Here is a 20,158-nt window from a genome sequence, read left to right on the forward strand (position 1 = left end):
ATTCATTAACCTTTATTTCTACATCAGTTTGTCATTGTCACAACAATATCCTCAATGGATATAGACCTTTGCAACAGTCACTGCTATTTTATCTGCTCCCTACCATCAGCATGCAAAAGTTATCTTTCCATACACATTCTTCCTTTTGCTCATCACATATGCCTCAGAATTGGTGGCAAGTAGCGTGTAAAACAAGTGTTTTGGAAGTTGAATGACAGTGGACCTCCTATTTCATCAGTATAGTATGCTGGATTCATCTACTTCATTTTCTTGTTGCATGACATACTAATGGTTAAAAATGGCTGTAGAAAACCTAAATACTAGTCACAGTGTAGAATAATTTCTGAGAGTTAGAGGATGATTAACTTATTGATAATTAAATTCAACTATTTAGTCCAAGGAATATAGCATTGCCTTGTTATCGGATTTTTATTAATGAGAATTAATTGCAATTTTCTTTTATTGATATATATATATATATATATTCTTATTTAGTTCTTTCTCTCAGGATTACACAATGGTCAGAATTCATTTTATAGATATTAAGTAGACAAAAACATGCATTGCAGCAACATGTGTTTTTGTCTCTATAATTTCTATACAGTGTATTTTTATTTAATTTGAAGAAATTTTATAGGGCTGCAAGAAGAATTCTGGTTGTAAGACATGCAATCCCAAACACCATAAAAGTAAGCACAGTTCAGTAAAGTGGGTGTCTAGAAGTGATAGTGATGATAATGAGACAACTCCTGTTAAGACTGAGGTAAGAAATAAAAAGGAAATAAAACTTGTGCTTTGTTATTTCATCCAATGTTGAAATTTTGTTCATCTTCTATGATTCTCAAAACTCGAGATAAACTAAGGATAACAAATTCATGTCATTTGTGATAATGCCTATAGCCTGTTTAGGTTTTTTTTTTTTTTTTTCCCGTAGTTCATAATTATGGCAGATATATACTTGATTGCTTTAAATTAAAAAAAAAAATCACAGAGCATTATGAATTATACTATAGATGTAATGTATACAATGCATGTAATAGTTTGACCATTTTATATTGTGGTTTAAGCCAGTAAGAATGCAATTTAGTTGGCTAAATCCCAAATTGTCATCCTCATTCATTCAGTATCCAGGTGGATATCTAACAGGGTACACCAAGAGAGAAGGTGGGGACTGGATATTAGGTCAGTAGTATTGGTTGGTTTTCTGCATTCCTTTAAAGGCTATGTGGAAGTCTCCTCTCAGTTTTACAGCTTTGACCCTTAAGCACCTCCTGAAACACACCCCAACATCAACATCACCAGAGCTCAAGATCAATACTATCAACATAAGAAGCTTGAATGCCAAAGAAATGGAGCTAACTGAAGGAATTGCTTGGTATCTTTAACATAATTATACCCAAGTTAAAAATACTTTCTACATGAAGGAATTGGATAAGTACCAGATCTACATAATAGGGATGACTGAAACAAAAACAAAACAAAAAAAAAAAAAAAATACAAAAACTGGTGCGATCGTTCTGAACAATAAATACAAGATGCTATATTCAGACAATGAGAATCAAGAAAAAGAAGGAGTAGCCATAGTATTAAACACTAAATACGAAACTAATCTTCTTGAATGGCAGGCAGTCTCAAGTAGAATGATGTGGGCAAATATCGGAATGGGAACTGGACAATGAGACTTATTTGTACCTATAGTCCCACAGAAGGTTCTACTAAGGTAGAAGTGGAGATTTTTTGAGGCTTTAGAAAAAGCAACTGACACAATGAAAAAGGAAAAGTTGGTCCTTGTTGGGGATCTAAATAACAGAGTAGGAAATGATTGTGAGAAATACAAAAATATTTTGGGAAAATTTGGAGAAAAGAGCAAAGCTAATAATAATGGCAAATATCTGTTGGATTTATGCACAGGACATGGATTGGTTATTACTAACACCATATTCCAACATAAAAATGTGCACAAATTCACATGGAGAGAAGAGGCAAGGAATAAGAAACGTCTCATTGACTATGTTATTGTTGATAGTGATGTTTTCTCCCTGGTGCAGGACACCAGAGTGTACAGAGGATTTGAACTTTGAAATGATCACCATTTAGTCTTGAGCAGGATAAAATTGAATTTCATATTGAAAAGAAGAACATATAAGAAAGTTTTATAGTGAATGAAAGTTGAGCAGCTCTCAGATGTGAACTGTAGACTAAAATACACAAAGATTATTGAAGGAAAAATGAAAGAGTTTGAGAACAGGAACCAAACCTTGGAGATTCAGTGGCAAGCCCTGAAGAAAACACTGATTGATTCAGCCAGAGAGGCATGTGGTGAGGTTGTCTGCAAGGATAGAAAAATCAGAACTCCATGGTGGACACAGGAATTAAAGAGGCAGTGAAGGAAAACAAGCATATCAAATATTCCTGGCAAATAAGTCAGCTTGTGCTCTTAGAGAATGTAGAGACAAATGTAAGAAAACTAAACACTGTATAAAACTAGCTTAACAAAAGTCATGAGAAAACTTTGATAAGAACATAGAAAATAAATATCAAGAAGGTGGCAAGATATTATGGAAGTTGTTGAAAAAGCTCAGAAAGAGGAAAGAGTGCTGTAAAAGGAATTAGAGATGATAAAAGTGACATGAAAACTGGAGAAAAAGATATCTTGATGTGTGGAGTAATTACTTCGAAAAATTGCTAAATGAAACATTCAGTGACGACACAATGGTAAAAAACACTAACCAGGCATACAATCAGGAATACATATCCACACCTGAAGTAGAAAAAGTCATCAAAAACCTGAAATGTGGCAGAAGTAGATGATATTCGACCAGAAATGCTAAAGTATGGATGTATAAAAGTCTTACAGTGGTTGCACTGCCTAGTTCAGAAGGCTTGGATGACGGACATATTCACAATGATTGGAGTAGAGCTCTCATAGTACCCATATATAAAAAGGAAAATAAAACTAAATGGTAGAATTATAGAGGTATTTTCCTACTGAGTGCTCCTGGTAAGATTTATGCAAGCATACTTGAGAAATGGCTGAGAAGGATTGTGGAAGGGAAGCTTGGTGAAAAACAAGCTGGTTTCAGGCCTGTCAGGATCAGATTTTCACTTTACGACAAACAGTTGAGAAATCATTAGAATATAACATACAAATTGTATTTAAGTTTTGTAGATTTGGAAAAGGTATACGATAAGGTGCAAGAGAAAAGCTATTCAAAACATTACAATTGTATGGTATCGATGGAGCATTATATCAAGCAGTTTTAAGGATACTTGTGACATAAGACTGAATGATATATGCACTTAAACACAAGAAAGATATTTAATTAACCAAATATTTCGGTCTGGAAATAGCAGACCGAAACTCAGTGGTATTACAAGAACAGTTTTAAAAAATACAAATTAGAATACTAACAATAGATTGTTAAAAATAAAACACGGCGCATGATGTTATATCACTAAGTATTAAGTATAAAATGGAACATTTTGAAGTAGAGACATGATTGAAAAAAAAAAAAAAAATTAACGAGTAATCCTGATTTGGCTTTCCCAGATTTTTGATATAGATATACAGTCATTATGATTCAGGTTGGGACGATGGAGCATGGCCTCCACGCTTTCCTTGAACAAACGTTCGAACCTATAATGGGATCTATGTAAGAGGCGAGTCCTGGACCAAAAGATGCCGTGGTCATTTTCAATCCCGTGTGAAGCCAATCCAAACTTTTCAGGTTTGTTGTGAAGAATGGAGGATTGATGTTCTTGGATTCTTTTTTCAAGAGAACGTCCAGTCTGTCCAAAATAGGAGAGATCACAGTTGCAAGGAATTTGATAAACTCCAGGAAGAGTTAAAGTTGAGCGTTTGTCTTTAGGAGAAGGAAAATAAGAAGACAATTTGTTAATAGGTGAATACGTAGTTGTTAAATCACATTTCTTTAAAATTCTTGTGATAGGTTCTGAAATACCGGAGATATAAGGAATAGGCACTCGACGTATTGAAACTTTGTTTATTTTTGGAGGATTATAAGAATTGAGAAGATGTTGAGTACTTTTTTTAGAAAAGCCATTGAGTTTCATGTGGTGTTGGATAGTAGAAAGTTCTTTCTGTAGATAATCAAAAGTAGAACAATTAGTTTTGGTTCTTCTGATGAGGCATTTTATAATTCCTGTTTTTTGACATGGATGATGGGCTGATTCTTTAATAATATAATGACCTGTGAACGTTGGTTTCACTGTGGTTGTAAGAATATTTGAAGGTGACCAGATGAGGAGAACGTCTAAAAAGATAATTGGTTGTTTTCTTCTATTTCCATAGTAAACTTTATACGATGATGCAAAGAATTAATACAGTTTAAAAAAGAAGGTAAAGAGTTTTTGCTGTGAGGCCAAATAGTAAAGATGTCATCTATATATCTTACCCAAAAAGATGGTTGAGGGAAAATAGATGAGAAGAGGACTTTTTCTAAATGTTCTAAATAAAAGTTGGCTAAAGCAGGAGAAAGAGGACTTCCCATGGCCGTTCCTTCTACTTGGCTGTAAAATTTATTTTGACATACGAAATATCCAGAATGAATTACGAAATCTAATAGTTTTATAATGTCTTGAGGAAAGATGTCAGCAAGTAATTTTAAAGTTTCCTTGTGAGGTACATTGGTATATAAAGATTCTATATCAAAGCTAACCATAAGATCTGTAGGTTGTAATGAGACATTTTTTAATTTTTGTAAGAAATCTGAGGAGTTTTTTAAAAAAGAATTAGAGTTGCCAATGTAAGATTTCAATAATTTAGCTAGATATTTGGCTATATGGTAAGTAGGAGAATCAATACAATCTACTATTGGACGAAGAGGATAGTCAATCTTATGGATTATTGGAAGGCCATAAAGTCTACGAGGTCTTGCAAAATGAGTTTTAAGTCTTTCAATTGTGTCTTTATCTAAACTGATGACTTCATCTAAGAGAGTATTTAATTTCTTTAGTTGTCTGTTGGTTGGATTATAATCAATTTCTTGATATGTGGAGTGATCTCGAAGCAAAAGAGAAAGTTTTCTTCTGTAATTTGCTGAGTCCATAACTACTGTTGCTTTTCCCTTGGCAGCTTTGGTGATAATGAGGTGATTATTTTTTCTCAAGGACTGTAAAGATTTCATTTCAGAAGAAGATATGTTGGAAGGAGGAAGTTTGTCCTTAAGTAGAGAAGAAGCGACTTCTAGGCAAAGAGCATTAGCTTTATCACTAGTTAGATGATTGAGATTCCTTTCAATGTTAACTAGAAAATCTAAATATGGTATCTTATTTGGAACGATAGAAAAATCATGTACTTTTGACAGGATGAGGGTTTCGCTTTCAGTCAAAGGACGTCCGGATATATTGACAATTCATTACTTATAATAAACTCAACGTGCTTATAATAAACTAAGTCAACATCTGAACCATAAATATGAAGCTCTTTCATCTAGACAATCCAAGCCCTTCATAACTCCAGATAATTGGATTGTCAATATATCCAGACGTCCTTTGACTGAAAGCGAAACCCTCATCCTGTCAAAAGGACATGATTTTTCTATTATTGTTGACTGAGTGGTTAACATATCCACTTTCCAGCCAAAAGACTGCTGGTTCAAAGCCTGCCGTTGGCATGGATGTTTGTGAGCGTCCATGAAAATAGTAGGCGGTAGATGGCGTTGGTGTAGATGATGATGGTAGTTGCGGTTCGTTGTATTTGGTGGAGACAGAGTTGTAGAGTAGGTGCCCTCCCTTGATGAGTCTTCTCCCTGGAGGTGTCACGTAATAATAATAATAATAATAATAATAAAATAAATCTGGTACAAGTCTGCAGGATTCCCTGACTAAATTGAATTCCTGTTGTAATAGATATGGTGTGAAGGTCAGCAATAACAAGTCAAAGACAATTAAAATAAGCAGAAGCAATGAAAATATGAACCACATTGTAAATGGAGAACCTATAGAACAAGTAAAACATTTATGCTACCTATGCACGATTTTTAGTGAAGATGGTAAATTAAATAGAGAAATAGACAACAGAAAAAACAAAGCTGGTATGGTAGGAAGTCAACTTAAGTCATCTGCTAGTTTCTTGATTAGGGTATCCAAAAATGGTAGTTGATGATCTTTTTCCAGTTCCAAAGTGAATTGTATTTTTTGATGAAAAGAATTAATTTTGGTTAAAAAGTCCAAAAGAGCCGTTTTTGTTTCTTTCCAAATTATGAAGACATTGTCTACATACCTCCACCACACTGAAGGTTTTAGGTCTAATTTTGAGAGGTTGTCTGTTTCTAGCTTTTCCATGAACAGATTTGCACATGGCGGTGAAAGGGTTTCATTCCATTTAAAAAAATTAGATTTAAAGCAGTGACGAAAAAGGTGAGTCATATCTTCAAGGAAGAGCTTGTATAGGATGTTGGTAAATAAAGATACCAGGTCCAAGCTAGCAAGGATGTTTGAGAGCGAGATGTTTTTCAAATTTTCAGTAAAGTGCTTTGAATTCTTAATGTAAGTGTCCAATTTTCTGATGAATGCATTTCTTCCGTCAATGATCGGGCATAATTGAACTCCAATTTTGTTTACCTTCGTGGCATCAATGGGTGTAGTGATTTCAGATTCTGTTGCAAGCCGGACCCAACGTGGAAATACATGGTTTTTCCATGTTGGGTCCGACTCTAATATGTGATACTTTGATGGGTCTAATAGTAATTTTGCAATCTTGGCTATGTAATCCTTATTGTTTAAAATGACTATGGCATTACCTTTGTTTTCTTTTAAGATAGTTATTTGTTTATCCTTTTTCAAGTTTGAGAGAGCTGTTTTTTCTTGGGGTGTTATGTTTATGTTAGGTGGCTTTGAAGTTGAAAGGATAATAGCACTTTTTAATCTCAGATCATTTGCTGTTGTTTCTGGAAAAGATGAGGGTGCTTTCTCTGTGTTACTGATTATGTCGACCTCAGGAATATGATCTGGGGTGATGCCGAAATTGAATCCTTTCTTAAGTATTTCAGTTTCTAGTTGTGTTAATATATGGTACGAAAGGTTAAAAATCACTTTTTCATCAGTGAGGCTCAGTCCAGAGTTGTAATACTTTTCATATAGTGTGTTGAATTTTTTTATTTGAGTGTTTTTACTAATTAGAAAAGCTTTGTTGAAACTGTTATAAATTATCTTATCTAGAAGTGTCCATAACTTTGCTCTCTATGTTATTAGAAATAACTTCAAAAAGTTGGAAACACGTAAGGTCTATTCTGTTAAGTTCAACTTTTACGTGTTGTATTCTTTCACATAGTAGGGCCGACGATGCCTTAGTATATATTCTTTTCACTCTTCTTGAGCGGAATTGATCTTTGAATGTTAAAAACTTGGGAATAATGTTAAAGTTTCTGCATCTTTTTAAGAAAGTTAGATGGCTTAGAAGTCTAGCTTTTTTACATTTGAGTTTCTCAAAATAACGTACCTTTTACTTCCTATCATCATTGAGTCTGTTCATTGTTTAGATTATATTTGGTCATTCAAACATATAATTAAATTGTAATATATATTGGTCTTTAATTGACCATGATTTATAAACATCTAATACCAACAAGTTTCACTGACGGGGTTGTCCGGCTTCTTCAGGGCTTATAACTGTAAGAGAAAAAACTCAAAGTGGCTAGTACAGAGAAAACGGAGTAACACTATCGTATAAATTTTCTCTTACCGTTATAAGTCCTGTCGGCGAAACTTGTTGATATTAGATGTTTATAAATCATGGTCAATTAAACATCAATATATATATTACAATTTAATTACTCATTCTGTATATTCTCTATAATTATTATAGATATCTGGTATTTATTGTAATGCATGGAAGCAATCTCATATCCTATTTCAAAAAGGGGTTATAGAAGTCTGCCGTGAAACTACTGACCAATTGCCACCACCTCAGACCTGTCCAAAATAATGGAAAACATCATCAATAGCCAACTTCTCCATTACTTAGGCTCACAAATTAATCAGTAACCACCAGTATGGATTCCACCATTCAAGATCCACAGCTACCTTGTGGCTTACATTGCCCACCAGCATCAAGGCCTACTAAACAAATCGCCATACTTTAGTCTCTCAGCCACCCTCTGTAATTGGGTAGCTAGCTTTATGGTCAATCTCTGCAAATCATGGTAGATGGCTTCCTCTCTTCTAGCTTCACCACCAATGCTGGAGTGCCTCAAGGCTCTGCTTGTCCCATCACCTACTCTTTCTCCCGTACATAAGTGACCACTCATAATCGCCACTAATCCCATCTACAGCTTTGCAGGCAATAGTACTTTCCACTCATCCTACTCATTTGACAAACCATGCAGTACTTTCTGACATCCCAGGCTACAAAAATCATCTATAACTGGTGCCTTAAACATTGATCTACATGCTATTCTCCTATGGGGAATGGATAACTTATGTTCAGTGCCACCAAAATACAGTCTTGCCTTTTCTCATGCAAGAGAGATTTCAGCTCACCCATCCTTACTCTCAGTAATACAAAAATCAAGGAAGATCAGACCTCTTTGCTTGTTTTAACATTAACCTTCAGTTTTTTCTGCTATAAACACATCACATCAGTAACCTCCTCAGCATCCAAGAAAGTTGGCATTCTCTTTTGTTCAAGAGCCTATTTTACACCTTCACTCTTCACTATATACAAATCTCATGTTTAGAATACTACTCATATATTTGGATTGGTCACCTAAAACCCCCTAAAATCCTTGATGCCATCCAGAGGCATGCAATTAGGCTCATCAATGATCCCTCTCTTACAGACTCACTACAACCTCTATCTCACAGGCACAGTGTTTCAGAACTGTTTATTCTATAGGTGCTTCCATGGTCACTGCTCCACTGAATTGGCAACCATCATTATTCCATTATTCCTGAGTTCCACTTTGTGTCGCGCCTGTTAATATAAGAGCTGCAGCTACCCAACCCCTTCCCCCTTTACACGTGCAACTACAAACACACCAAACCTGCTATTCGTCCTCTTATTCTGTTCACCTCTGTCCTCTGGAACAGTCTTCTTCAAGCATTCCCAAACAAATACAACCTGCAACTGTTAAAAAAAAAAATTCCTGTTAGTTCTCATCTGCACTTCACACATGGCACTGATGTGCCATGTGTGAAGTGCAGATGAGCAAAAGATAATGAAAAAAAAAATTCAGAAGCTCCTTATATTGCTTGCAGGGATGGCCTGAACCTGCATAGCTGAGTGTCAGTAATGTCCTTTTGTTTGGAAGACACTGGTTCAAATCCTATCTAGGACTTGAACCTTTATAAGGTCTTTTCACCTGAATGAGAACAGAAATAAGACATGAGCCTCATAACCTTTATCACGAATAGCCTCTTGTTGGCCTGTCTCCTCCATTCTATAAAAAACCTCTTCCACATCAATAACTTCTCACCAACGTATGTCTCAATTACATCACTGATCCTCCTGTTCAGTCTTTGAAATGGCATTCCACAGTCTTTTTTTCGTATTAAATGTTCCAGAGACCAGATACTACCTTACTCTTTTCTGAATCCTTTCTGAAATAGAAATCTTCCCTTTAAAACCAGATGAGCAATTCTCAAAACAGTAAGTCATGTATGGTCTGATCAAGATATTATATAATGTGAAATGCAGACCATTCCAGCAGTAGGCCCTTGAATTTTTAGTGTTTGTGAAACATCAATCCCAAATCCTTATCTCCCCCACCTCCTTCAAGATATTAGTTGTATACTCTACATTCCATCCTTGGCTTACAAATTTCAAAATCTTACACTTCATGACAGTGAACAGCTCACTCTAATTCAGGATTGGATCTACAAAAAATATTAGTGGAAGGGGGGCTGAAGAGACCAGTTTTTTCTGTCTGTCATAACATTTTAAAAATTTCCCTTTTTTTAAAAAATGCATAATTCTTTTGTACTTCAAAGAAAAATGTGCAAGAAATAATTGTACAATTTTAAATTGTTTGGGAAAAATGCAAATAGGCAAATTCACCAAAAGTATAAGTAGTCTTCAAAATTTCACATTTCAGGCTTCCTCCCCAGGGAATGAATTGTTTATGTGCTGTTTCATTTCCCATGCCAAGGATTTCTAGGCTCAATAAGCATTCTTCATACTTGGAGAGAGCAAACAATTAAACTGAAAGAATAGCCATAAAGTTAATCTTGTAACGATGTGACAAAATTATCAAAATTTTACATTTTTCATTTGATTTTGTTTCTTGTCTGATTTTTATTTCAGATTGTTAATTCTTGTTTTGTTTTTGCAGCTTCATTAAATTGCTGCCAGGCAAATGCTCTGGTTTGGCCCTACCCCATATCCATTCCGACTAATCACTTGTCCAAACCAGAAAATTTGTTCAAATTGTAAAACAACATTTTGTTCTACTCTTCATAGCAATCTGTATCAAATCAAAGTGTGACAGTTCTCTGTATCAAATCAAAACTATAGAATAGATCCCTATGCCATTGGTCATCTCCTTTTGGGATACCACTTTCCACACACAATTCACTTTTTAACTTTTAATTCTTTCTCCAGCTCACAATATATTATCTAATCCCATCCATCTCCATTTAATTACCAACTTATCATGTGGGAGTTGCAAAATCAAAATAGACTGTGTAAATATCTTATTTTTTTTATCAAATGCATTTGTCACACAGTTTTCATTTATGAACAGATTGCTGTAATATGTCTCCCTTTAACAAGCCCACAAATCCTATCCCTCACTGATATAATGCCACTAATTGGAGCATTATGCTAGTGAGGGATAGGGCTAGGCAGGCACACAAGCTTCACAAAACAAAAGATACACATCAGCTACCAGAACAGGGTCCAGTGATAAATTATTATTATTAACATCTGCCCTCGATGGAGTCAGAGACTCATCATGGAAGGTACACACTATTGCAAACAATGCTCATCCAACCATGACTTAAACTCATTCATTATGTCTACATTCACAATACACTCAGTCAATGCATTCCACTTGGCAACACTCTCCATGCAAAGTACCTGCTCCTCACAACTCTGCTCACACCCTCCTTATACATTTTCCAGTGATGGCCTCTTGTTGTACCCCCTCCCTTCTCCCATTCTGTGAAATATCTCTTATATCTCAACCTGATAACCCCTGACTAGTTTATATGTCTCAATCATATCCCCCCCCCCATCCTCCTGTTCACAAGGCTTTGAAATCTACATTCTCTCAACCTGTCCTCACGCTCCACATTCCAAAGACCACCGACCAATTTTGGAATCTTCTCTGGATTCTTTCAAACATCTCGTCACCATGAAAACCTGGTGACCAAATCTGTGCACAATAATAAATATGAGTCCTGATCAATGCTTATACAATGTCATCATAACCTCCTTCGTTCTACATGTCAGGGTCCTCTGCATCATTACCATTAACCGATGTGACATCTTCACAACTTGTATAGTTGTAGCCCCCTGAATTTCAGCTCCTTGTCATCCATCACTCTCAGATCTCTCATCTCTTCTATTTCCTTTACAGTTTCCCTAAGAAGTGTATATGCAGCCCATTGTTGCTTACTAAATCTCAAAACCTTAAACTGTGCAACATCGAACTGATACGTCCATTTACCTGCCCATTCATGCAATCTATTCAAGTCTTCCTCTAAGGACATATTATTATTATTATTATTATTATTATTATTATTATTTTTATTACTCCAAGACCTCATGGAGTCAAAGACTCATCTGGGAGATCCTTTTATCACACACATACGCACGTACGCACGCACGCACAGCTCATCATACCATGCCTTGAACACATTCAAACTCCTTGCAGACACTATACTCTCAGGCAAGGCATTCCAATCATTTACAACTCTGCACGAGAAAAACTTGCCTCTCACTCTCCTACTCACACCTTCTTTATACAGTTTCCAGGGATGACCTCTGGTTCTCTCCCGATCTCCCAGTATTTTCTGTAGAACTTCTTCAGCATTGTTTCTATAACAACCCCTTACCAACTTGTAAGTCTCTATCATATCTCCTCTCTTCCTTCTGTCCACCAGACTCTGCAAATTGCATCTTCTCAATCTTTCCTCATGCTCAACATTCCAGAGGTCAGAAACTACCTTAGTCAGTTGCCATTGGACCCTTTCCAACATCTCTTCATCCTTCTGAAAACCAGGTGACCAAATCTGGGCACAATAATCCAGGTGTGGCCTAATCAAAGCCTTATATAAAGGAACAAGAATCTCCCTACTCCTACATGTCATTGTCCTCTGCATCATTCCCAGAAGCCTTTGTGTTGTCTTCACAATTTTGACTATGTGTCCCCTAAATTTCAGATCCTTATCCACTATCAACTCCCAGATCTCTTATTTCTTCCACCTCAAACAATATATCCTCACCAAGCATAAATTCTGCATCCCATCTTTGTTTTCCAAATTTTAAAACCTTACATTTTGCAACATTGAACTCACATCCCCATTTCTGTGCACAATTACTCAATTTATTCGAGTCTTCTTGCAAGGCCACAACATCTTCACTACTCTTTATGGTTCTTCCCAACTTTACATCATCTGCAAACAACTGAATATCTCCATACAAATCATCACCTACATCATTAATATACAAGTTAAATAGTAATGGCCCTAAAACAGACCCCTGAGGCACTCCACTAGTGACTTTTCTTTTCCTTGATATCGTTCCCCCATACACAACTTGTTGATACCTATCAGATAGCCAGTCTCCAACACAATGCAATAATCTAATATCCAACCCCATCTGCTCTAGTTTGACTATCAATTTATCATGAGGAAGTCTATCAAAATCCTTTGCAAAAATCTAAGTATATCACTGTGTATCCCTCTCCTCTGTCCAAGGAAGCAGTCACTTTATTGTAATAAGTAAGTAAAATATTAAAACATGACGCCCCCTTAGCAAATCCCTGCTGTCCAGCAAAGATAATACCAGTTGTCAACCCAACTCTGGATCCCAGTTTTCAGAAGCTTCTCCAACAACTTAACCATAACACCTGACACACAGATAGGCCTATAATTTGATGCTCGAGTTCGATCACCTCCTTTATGAAGTGGCACAATCTTGCCCTTCTTAGGAACTCGACTGAGTGCAAGACTCGTATTAAAAAAATATGTCAAGGCAGGTGTCAATTCCCTGGCACATCCCTTCAGAATATGTGGTAATATATTATCAAGTCCCACAGCCTTATTATCATCTAGTTTACTCGACTCCCCATACACCTGTTGCTCACTTACAGTCAGTCTCTTCTTCCACAACATCTACTGCTCTCAATCTCTCCATGTAGTCACATTCACACGATTGAAAGACCTTTATGAACTGGTCATTAAGTATCTCCACCACACAGCAGCTGTCTTTATACCATTTTCTCCTATCAATGTCATCCTTCCATAATCATTCTTTCTTTTGCTTGCTACATATTGAAAGACCTCCTTAGGATTATTTTTGGCTTCATTAGCTAACTGCTGTTCATACCACTCTTTAGCTACCCCTCACCAACCTAGTCACTCGCCTTGCGTGGTCTTTGTAGTTCTCATGGAATTGGTTATCTCCACTTCTCTTATGCTGCTTCCTAATGCCCTTTTTCTCTGTATCACATGCTTCATCTCTTTATTCATCCATTTCACACTTACCTTATTTAACCTTCTGACCCTTGGAATACATTTAGACATTGCATCTACTAGATAGTTTTTGAAAATCCCCCAAGCTGCATTGATCTCTTTTCCAGCTAACTCCTCATTCCATGTTACACCCGCAAGCTGTCTCCTGAGCTCTTCATAATCACGCCCCCTTGTAGTTCCACATATAGCCTTTTCTCACAGAGGTCCTCACACTGCTGGCAACCACTCAGGTAATCACCTCATGGTCACTCTCACCAATTGCTGGGTGATTTGACAATGCATTTATAATTACATCCTCTGATTAGATGACCAAATCCAAGATCCTTAATCCTCGCATGCCCTCTGTTACATACTGTCTGATGTGGTTATCCTTTAAAAACCCAAGAAACTAATTTTCTTTACTTCCAGTTGCTATCTCATCATTCCAGTCTATATTGCCATAATTAAAATCACCCATAATGATCACCCTTTTTTATTTGCTTCGCTAATTTAATTATACATTTCATTATCGCCACCATCCACATTACCTGGTCTATAAAAACATCCAACCAAGTATTTGATTCCATTTACTTCTACCTCACACCATACTGCCTCAAAACCACTGGCACTATTTCCCCCTTGCATCTCTACTTTGTATGGACATAACTCTTTCTCTATCATCAATAGCACTTCCCCTCCCTTTTTACCTCTTCTATCCTCACAAAACACATCATACCCTTCCATCTCTATTACTGTCAGGATACTGTCAGCTAAAGAGAGGTATGAACAGGAATTAGCTAATGAAGCCAAAAAGAATGATTATTGAAGGATGACACTGATATGAGAAAATGGTATAAAGACAGCTGCTGCAGAATATGTGGTGGAGATACTTAATGAGCAGTTCTTAAAGGTCTTTCAATCTTGTGAATGTGGCTACGTGGAGAGATTGAGAGCAGTAGATGATGGGGAGGAGAGACTGACTGGAAGTGAGCAAGAGGTGTATGAGGAGTTGAGTAAACTAGATGTTAATAAGGCTGTGGGACTTGATAATATACCACCACGTATTCTGAATGAATGTGCCAGAGAGTTGACACCTGCCTTGGCATATTTCTTAGTACGAGTCTTGCACGCGGTCGAGTTCCTAAGGAGTGGAAAGAGGGCAAGATTGTGCCACTTCATAAAGGAGGTGATCGAACTCAAGCAACAAATATATGTTGTGGTTAAGTTGTTGGAGAAGCTTGTGACAACTAGGATCCAGTAATGGGTTGACAACAATGGTATTATCTTTGCTGGACAGCATGGATTTGCTAAAGGGAGATCATGTTTTAATAATTTACTTGCTTATTACAATAAAGTGACTGCTTCCTTGGACATAGGAGAGGGATACACAGTGATATACTTAGATTTTTGCAAAGGATTTTGATAGAGTTCCTCATGATAAATTGATAGTCAAACTGGAGCAGATGGGATTGGATATTAGATTATTGCATTGTGTTGGAGACTGGCTATCTGATCGGTATCAACAAGTTGTGTATGGGGGAGCGATATCAAGGAAAAGGAGGGTCATGATGTAGGTGATGATTTGTATGGAGATATTCAGTTGTTTGCAGATGATGTAAAGTTGGGAAGAACCATAAAGAGTAGTGAAGATGTTGTGGCCTTGCAAGAAGACTCGAATAAATTGAGTAATTGGGAACAGAAATAGGGATGTGAGTTCAATGTTGCAAAATGTAAGGTTTTAAAATTTGAAAAACAAGGATGGGATGCAGAACTTATGCTTGGTGAGGATATATTGTTTGAGGTGGAAGAAATAAGAGATCTGGGAGTGATAGCAGATAAGGATCTGAAATTTAGGGGACACATAGTCAAAATTGTGAAGACAACACAAAGGCCTCTAGGAATGATGCAGAGGACACTGACATGTAGAAGTAGGGAGATTTTGTTCCTTTGTATAAGGCTTTGATTAGGCCACACCTGGATTATTGTGCCCAGATTTGGTCACCTGGTTTTCAGAAGGATGAAGAGCTGTTGGAAAGGGTCCAGAGGCAGCTGACTAAGGTAGTTTCTAACCTCTGTAATGTCGAGCATGAGGAAAGATTGAGAAGATGCAATTTGCAGAGTCTGGTGGACAGACGAAAGAGGGGAGATATGATAGAGACCTACAAGTTGGTAAGGGGTGGTTATAGGATCAATGCTGGAGAAGTTCTACAGAAAATAGTGGGAGATTGGGGAAGAACCGGAGGTCACCCCTGGAAACTGTATAAAGAAGGTGTGAGTAGGGGAGTGAGAGGCAGGTTTTTCTCGTGCAGAGTTGTAAATGATTGGAATGCCTTGCCTGAGATTGTGGTGTCTGCAAGGAGTTTGAATGTGTTCAAGGCATGGTATGATGAGCTGTGTGTGTGATAAAAGAGCCTCCCAGATGAGTCTTTGATTACATGAGGTCTTGGGGTAATAATAATAATAATAATATTATTATGCATATTCCTTGTCCAAAGTATTTATCACCTTGTTATAGTACACATAAGTAAGTATAAAGTGATCTTCCATTAACAAACCCATGCTGATAACTACAGAGAATACTGCTGTTTTCAACTCATTTATGTATCTTACTTCTCACCGATCTCTCCAGTACTCTTCACCACAACTCCAGATATACAGATTGACCTATAATTTTAAGTCACAGACTTATGCAGTGGAACAGTTTTATTTGCTTTACACTCGCTTGAAACCTATAATGTTTTAAGACTTATTAAACAGGCATTCCAGTGCTACTACCAATTCCCTGGAACATTCCTTTAAGATGTGCTGTGATATGTCATCAAATCCTATTGTCATATTGACATCAAGGTTATAGTTCGCCCACCGATTAGAGGTCCCACGACACTTCTGCGCATGCCAGCAAAAGGAGAATCCATTCCGATAATAGGATAATCAATCTGTCTTCTGGGACGTGTTTGTTTATTATTACAGGTTGGAAAATTTAGCTTTTCTTTTACGAACATTGTAGTGTTTAAAGTGTAACTATTTTGCATGTATAAGAGTTGGAAAAATGTACATAGAGTATTAACAAAATTAAAAAAGGCATAGCATGAAACAAAAATTTAACTACGTTTATTTTTAAGAAAGTTTTCTATAAAATAAAAAGAATTATACAGAAAAACAGAAATTTTTTCAAATGAACTTAGATATTCTAAACTTACAGTTGAGAGAACTGAGACACTTTAATGTCCTAAACCGATTAATTATTTATGACTTGTTGTGACTCTTTTAACAAACCCATGCAAAAAAAGGTTGGAAAAAAATACCATTATCAAATCCTTTAATTTTCATAGTCATCTGAATCGGTGTCCAAATCACCATCACTTTTACTTAAACTGATCACCAAAGGTTCGCATAATTCTTCAATAATTCCTTCTCTGTCCCAATACATATTTTCCAATGAGGTGACATGAAAGCAATATTTTCCCCAGTTTTGAACTGTAATACTTTCAATCGCCTGTTCTGAAAGCTTAAAAAAGTTTCAACATGTCAATATCTCCAGTTACTTTGCGATGGCAAATGAAACTTTTCACTTCTGCCCAAACATACTCAATAGCATTAATATCACAATGATATGGTGGTAGCCTCAAAGCTAGAAATCCATGCTCTCATGTCAAATTTAAATAGTTTAGCTGTGGACGAGTTTCTTTTGACCAAATTAAGTAATTCGATTTTTCGCATATCTGGGGAATGAGAAATGTTATTTGCAGTGAGCCAATCCATAAGAACTTGCTTCTTATTAGACCAATTTGGAAATTTGTTTATATAGAATAGAGTGATATGAAGCGTTATCAATTATAACAACAGCATTTTTAGGATGGTTTGGAATCTGTTTTTTTTCTGCCCACATTTCGAAGATCGTAGAATTCATTTGCCTATGGTAATTGGCTTTGTATAGTAAGTTTGAATTCGGTAAAAAATCCATTTCTCCATCCTCACACAAAATTATTATGCGCTGCGAGGCATTTCCGGTTTGTAGCACTTCACATTCTTCTTTACACTGCTAACATTTTCCATAAGTTAAATTACTATCAATCCAAGTTTCACCTAGATACACAATTGGTCTTTTCTCCTCCCTGAAACGTCTTATTGCTCTCAAATACTACGTTCTAGATAAAACAATGTCTGATTTGTCTGTATGTGGGATGAAAAACTTTTTTTCTGGGAGAAAAACCCTGCTACCTACCATTTGAGATCAGATAACTCACCTTTAATTGAAAAATTCCATATAAAGATTCCTCTCATCATGACAAGAATCAAACTTAGGCATTTTCTAATTGAAGGGTGCAACATACAGTCATTCTTCCAATTGCACTACGAATGTGCTAAGCAGTGCATTTAAGGAGATTAGATTTTGGACTCAAAACTAGGTTTACTTATTTGCCAGGATTCACATGCAGAATAGGAATATTTATAGGTATTGTAACAAAATAAATTAAGTGATCTTCCAATTATCCAATCTTCAAATAACTAAACATTCATTTATCCAATGTGTCGCATGACTTCTGGTACAATACTATATAGGTGTATCTTCAAGTTAACTGTTTTCTGACACCAGCAAACTTGCTGCTCTGGTCCAGTAAGTCAATAAGTGAGGAATAGTTTGTTATGCATATAGTCAGTATTTAAATTAAATTCAGAATAATGTATTAATGCCTTCCTAGTTTCTTCCTAGTTAGCCTAGTGGCTGTGCAATTCGTAACCATATGCCTGGGAAAGGAGTGTCCTAGGTTCGATTCCCATCGGTGATGTGAGGAGCTGTAGGATCTTCCTCAGCCATAGCCAAGTTAGCTGGTCTTGGACAGTGGAGTCTTTTCCCCAGTTTATCCTAGGGTTTTTCATCTCACAAAGCAGGCAAACTGGTCTTGAGAACTCAACATTACTGACATAGGATACACCGGGGCGTAGGGCTGATGATTGGTTTGAGGTCCGGTGATTAATAAACCCTTGACACCACAAGTTAAAAGAGGGTAAAAGGAAAATGAGATGAGATGTCTTCCCTTCAAGGATTAGGCATTTGTCCATTCCAGCTTCACTGGTCTTTCCATCTTGCAACTGATTCCTCTCTCTTCTTCCCTTCCCCTTTGGTCTATATTTATCCACTTCTTTTAGTACCCGACATCATCAGTAATGTAAAGTTTTTAAAGTTAAATAAAATTAATTATTTTCTTATTATTCTTGTGTTGTGAATTAAAATCATCAAAATACACAAAAAACATGAACTTTTAACACATGAGCCTTTCTTCCAGTTTGATAATGCGTTTAGACTTATCCATTCATTTTATTCTTTTATCTTTGTAGCTAGGCTCTTCAAGGGCTCAAAGTCCAGATACTTCAAGTAAAAATCACTCATCTAAAAAAAAGGTGACTGGTTCTGGGAAAGCAGGCATTTCCAGGCATTTAAAGCGCAAACGGGGTCACCCTGCATTGAGTAAAGGAGTAATACGCAAGTTAGCCCGCCGAGGTGGGGTGAAGAGGATATCTGGAATGATTTATGATCTGATGAAAGATATTCTTAAAATCTTTTTAACAGACATTATTAAAGATTCCGTAATATATTGCGATTATCACCACAGGAAAACAGTATTTGCTTTGGATGTTGTTCATGCCTTGAAGCGTAGGGGAAGGACAATTTATGGTTTTGAGGGTTATTAAAAACATGTCTTGTTTTAAATTGTACAATTAAAGATGCATTTTATTATACATACATACATGTATGCATGCATATATGTAAATATGAAGCTATTAATGTCATAAAAATCATAATTTTTTTTTAATGATAGCATGGTGTTTCTTTCAGTAAAACTGCACTATTTCTGATCATGTGGAAAAACAATGCAGTAAAATCATATTATTACTCTTCCACATGACCAACAAATTGGTGATGTAGTTATTCTTACAATAGCAAGCTACACTGTATTTAGTTTACATCCAAGAGTTGCTTATTCCATATATAAATAAAAATTTATCTTTCATGAACTATTATGAAATGAAGTTCTGACATTTCTCTAATTACCTGACATCAAGGATATTTTGGTAAAATGTATTCTGAAATTAAAATGGAGACAAACATAAGCATCTAAAAATAATTTCTAAAAAAAGAGCAAAAACTTAACATGTTGGTGAAAGTTAAAAAAAAAAAAGAATTACATTATTATTCAGGGCCTCTATTCAGTTACAAGGATCATCTTAAACAATTTGCAGTCTATCATATCACTTCTTTTTAAACCCATTTGCCATCTGCAATTTTATCACCATATCAGGTCATTTCACGGTCCAACCATCCTCCATGCAAAAAACTACTTCTTACCATTTATCACTTTCACAATTTCGAAAAACACTCCTTGTTATTTGTTAAGGGGATAAAAATCCCTTATTGTTTTTCAGCCAGTAAGCGAAACTAAGATCGAAAACTACGATCTGAACGTTTCATGCCGACAAACTTTCGGCGGATCCAAGCGTAAGTGACCACTTGGTAGTG

The 20,158-nt window shown here is 36.2% G+C and overlaps 1 protein-coding gene across 3 annotated transcripts in view; it reads left to right on the forward strand.

Moving 5' to 3' along the window:
* Positions 1 to 19,454, forward strand: part of LOC150106148 (histone H4-like) — a 214,436-nt gene extending 194,982 nt beyond the window's left edge. For all 3 annotated transcript variants that reach the window (XM_090393894.1, XM_090393892.1, XM_090393893.1), the window contains exons 3-4: positions 638 to 763; positions 18,979 to 19,454. In XM_090393894.1, coding sequence (XP_090250020.1) covers positions 638 to 763; positions 18,979 to 19,332 — 480 coding nt within the window. In that variant the 3' untranslated portion in view covers positions 19,333 to 19,454. The remainder of the gene's footprint in view (positions 1 to 637; positions 764 to 18,978) is intronic.
* Positions 19,455 to 20,158: the final 704 nt, after the last annotated feature.

The sequence above is a fragment of the Typopeltis vanoorti genome, chromosome 6 (assembly GCF_054136105.1).
Source record: "Typopeltis vanoorti isolate ZY-2024b chromosome 6, IOZ_Tvanoo_1.0, whole genome shotgun sequence".
NCBI classification, from domain to species: Eukaryota; Metazoa; Arthropoda; class Arachnida; order Uropygi; family Thelyphonidae; genus Typopeltis; species Typopeltis vanoorti.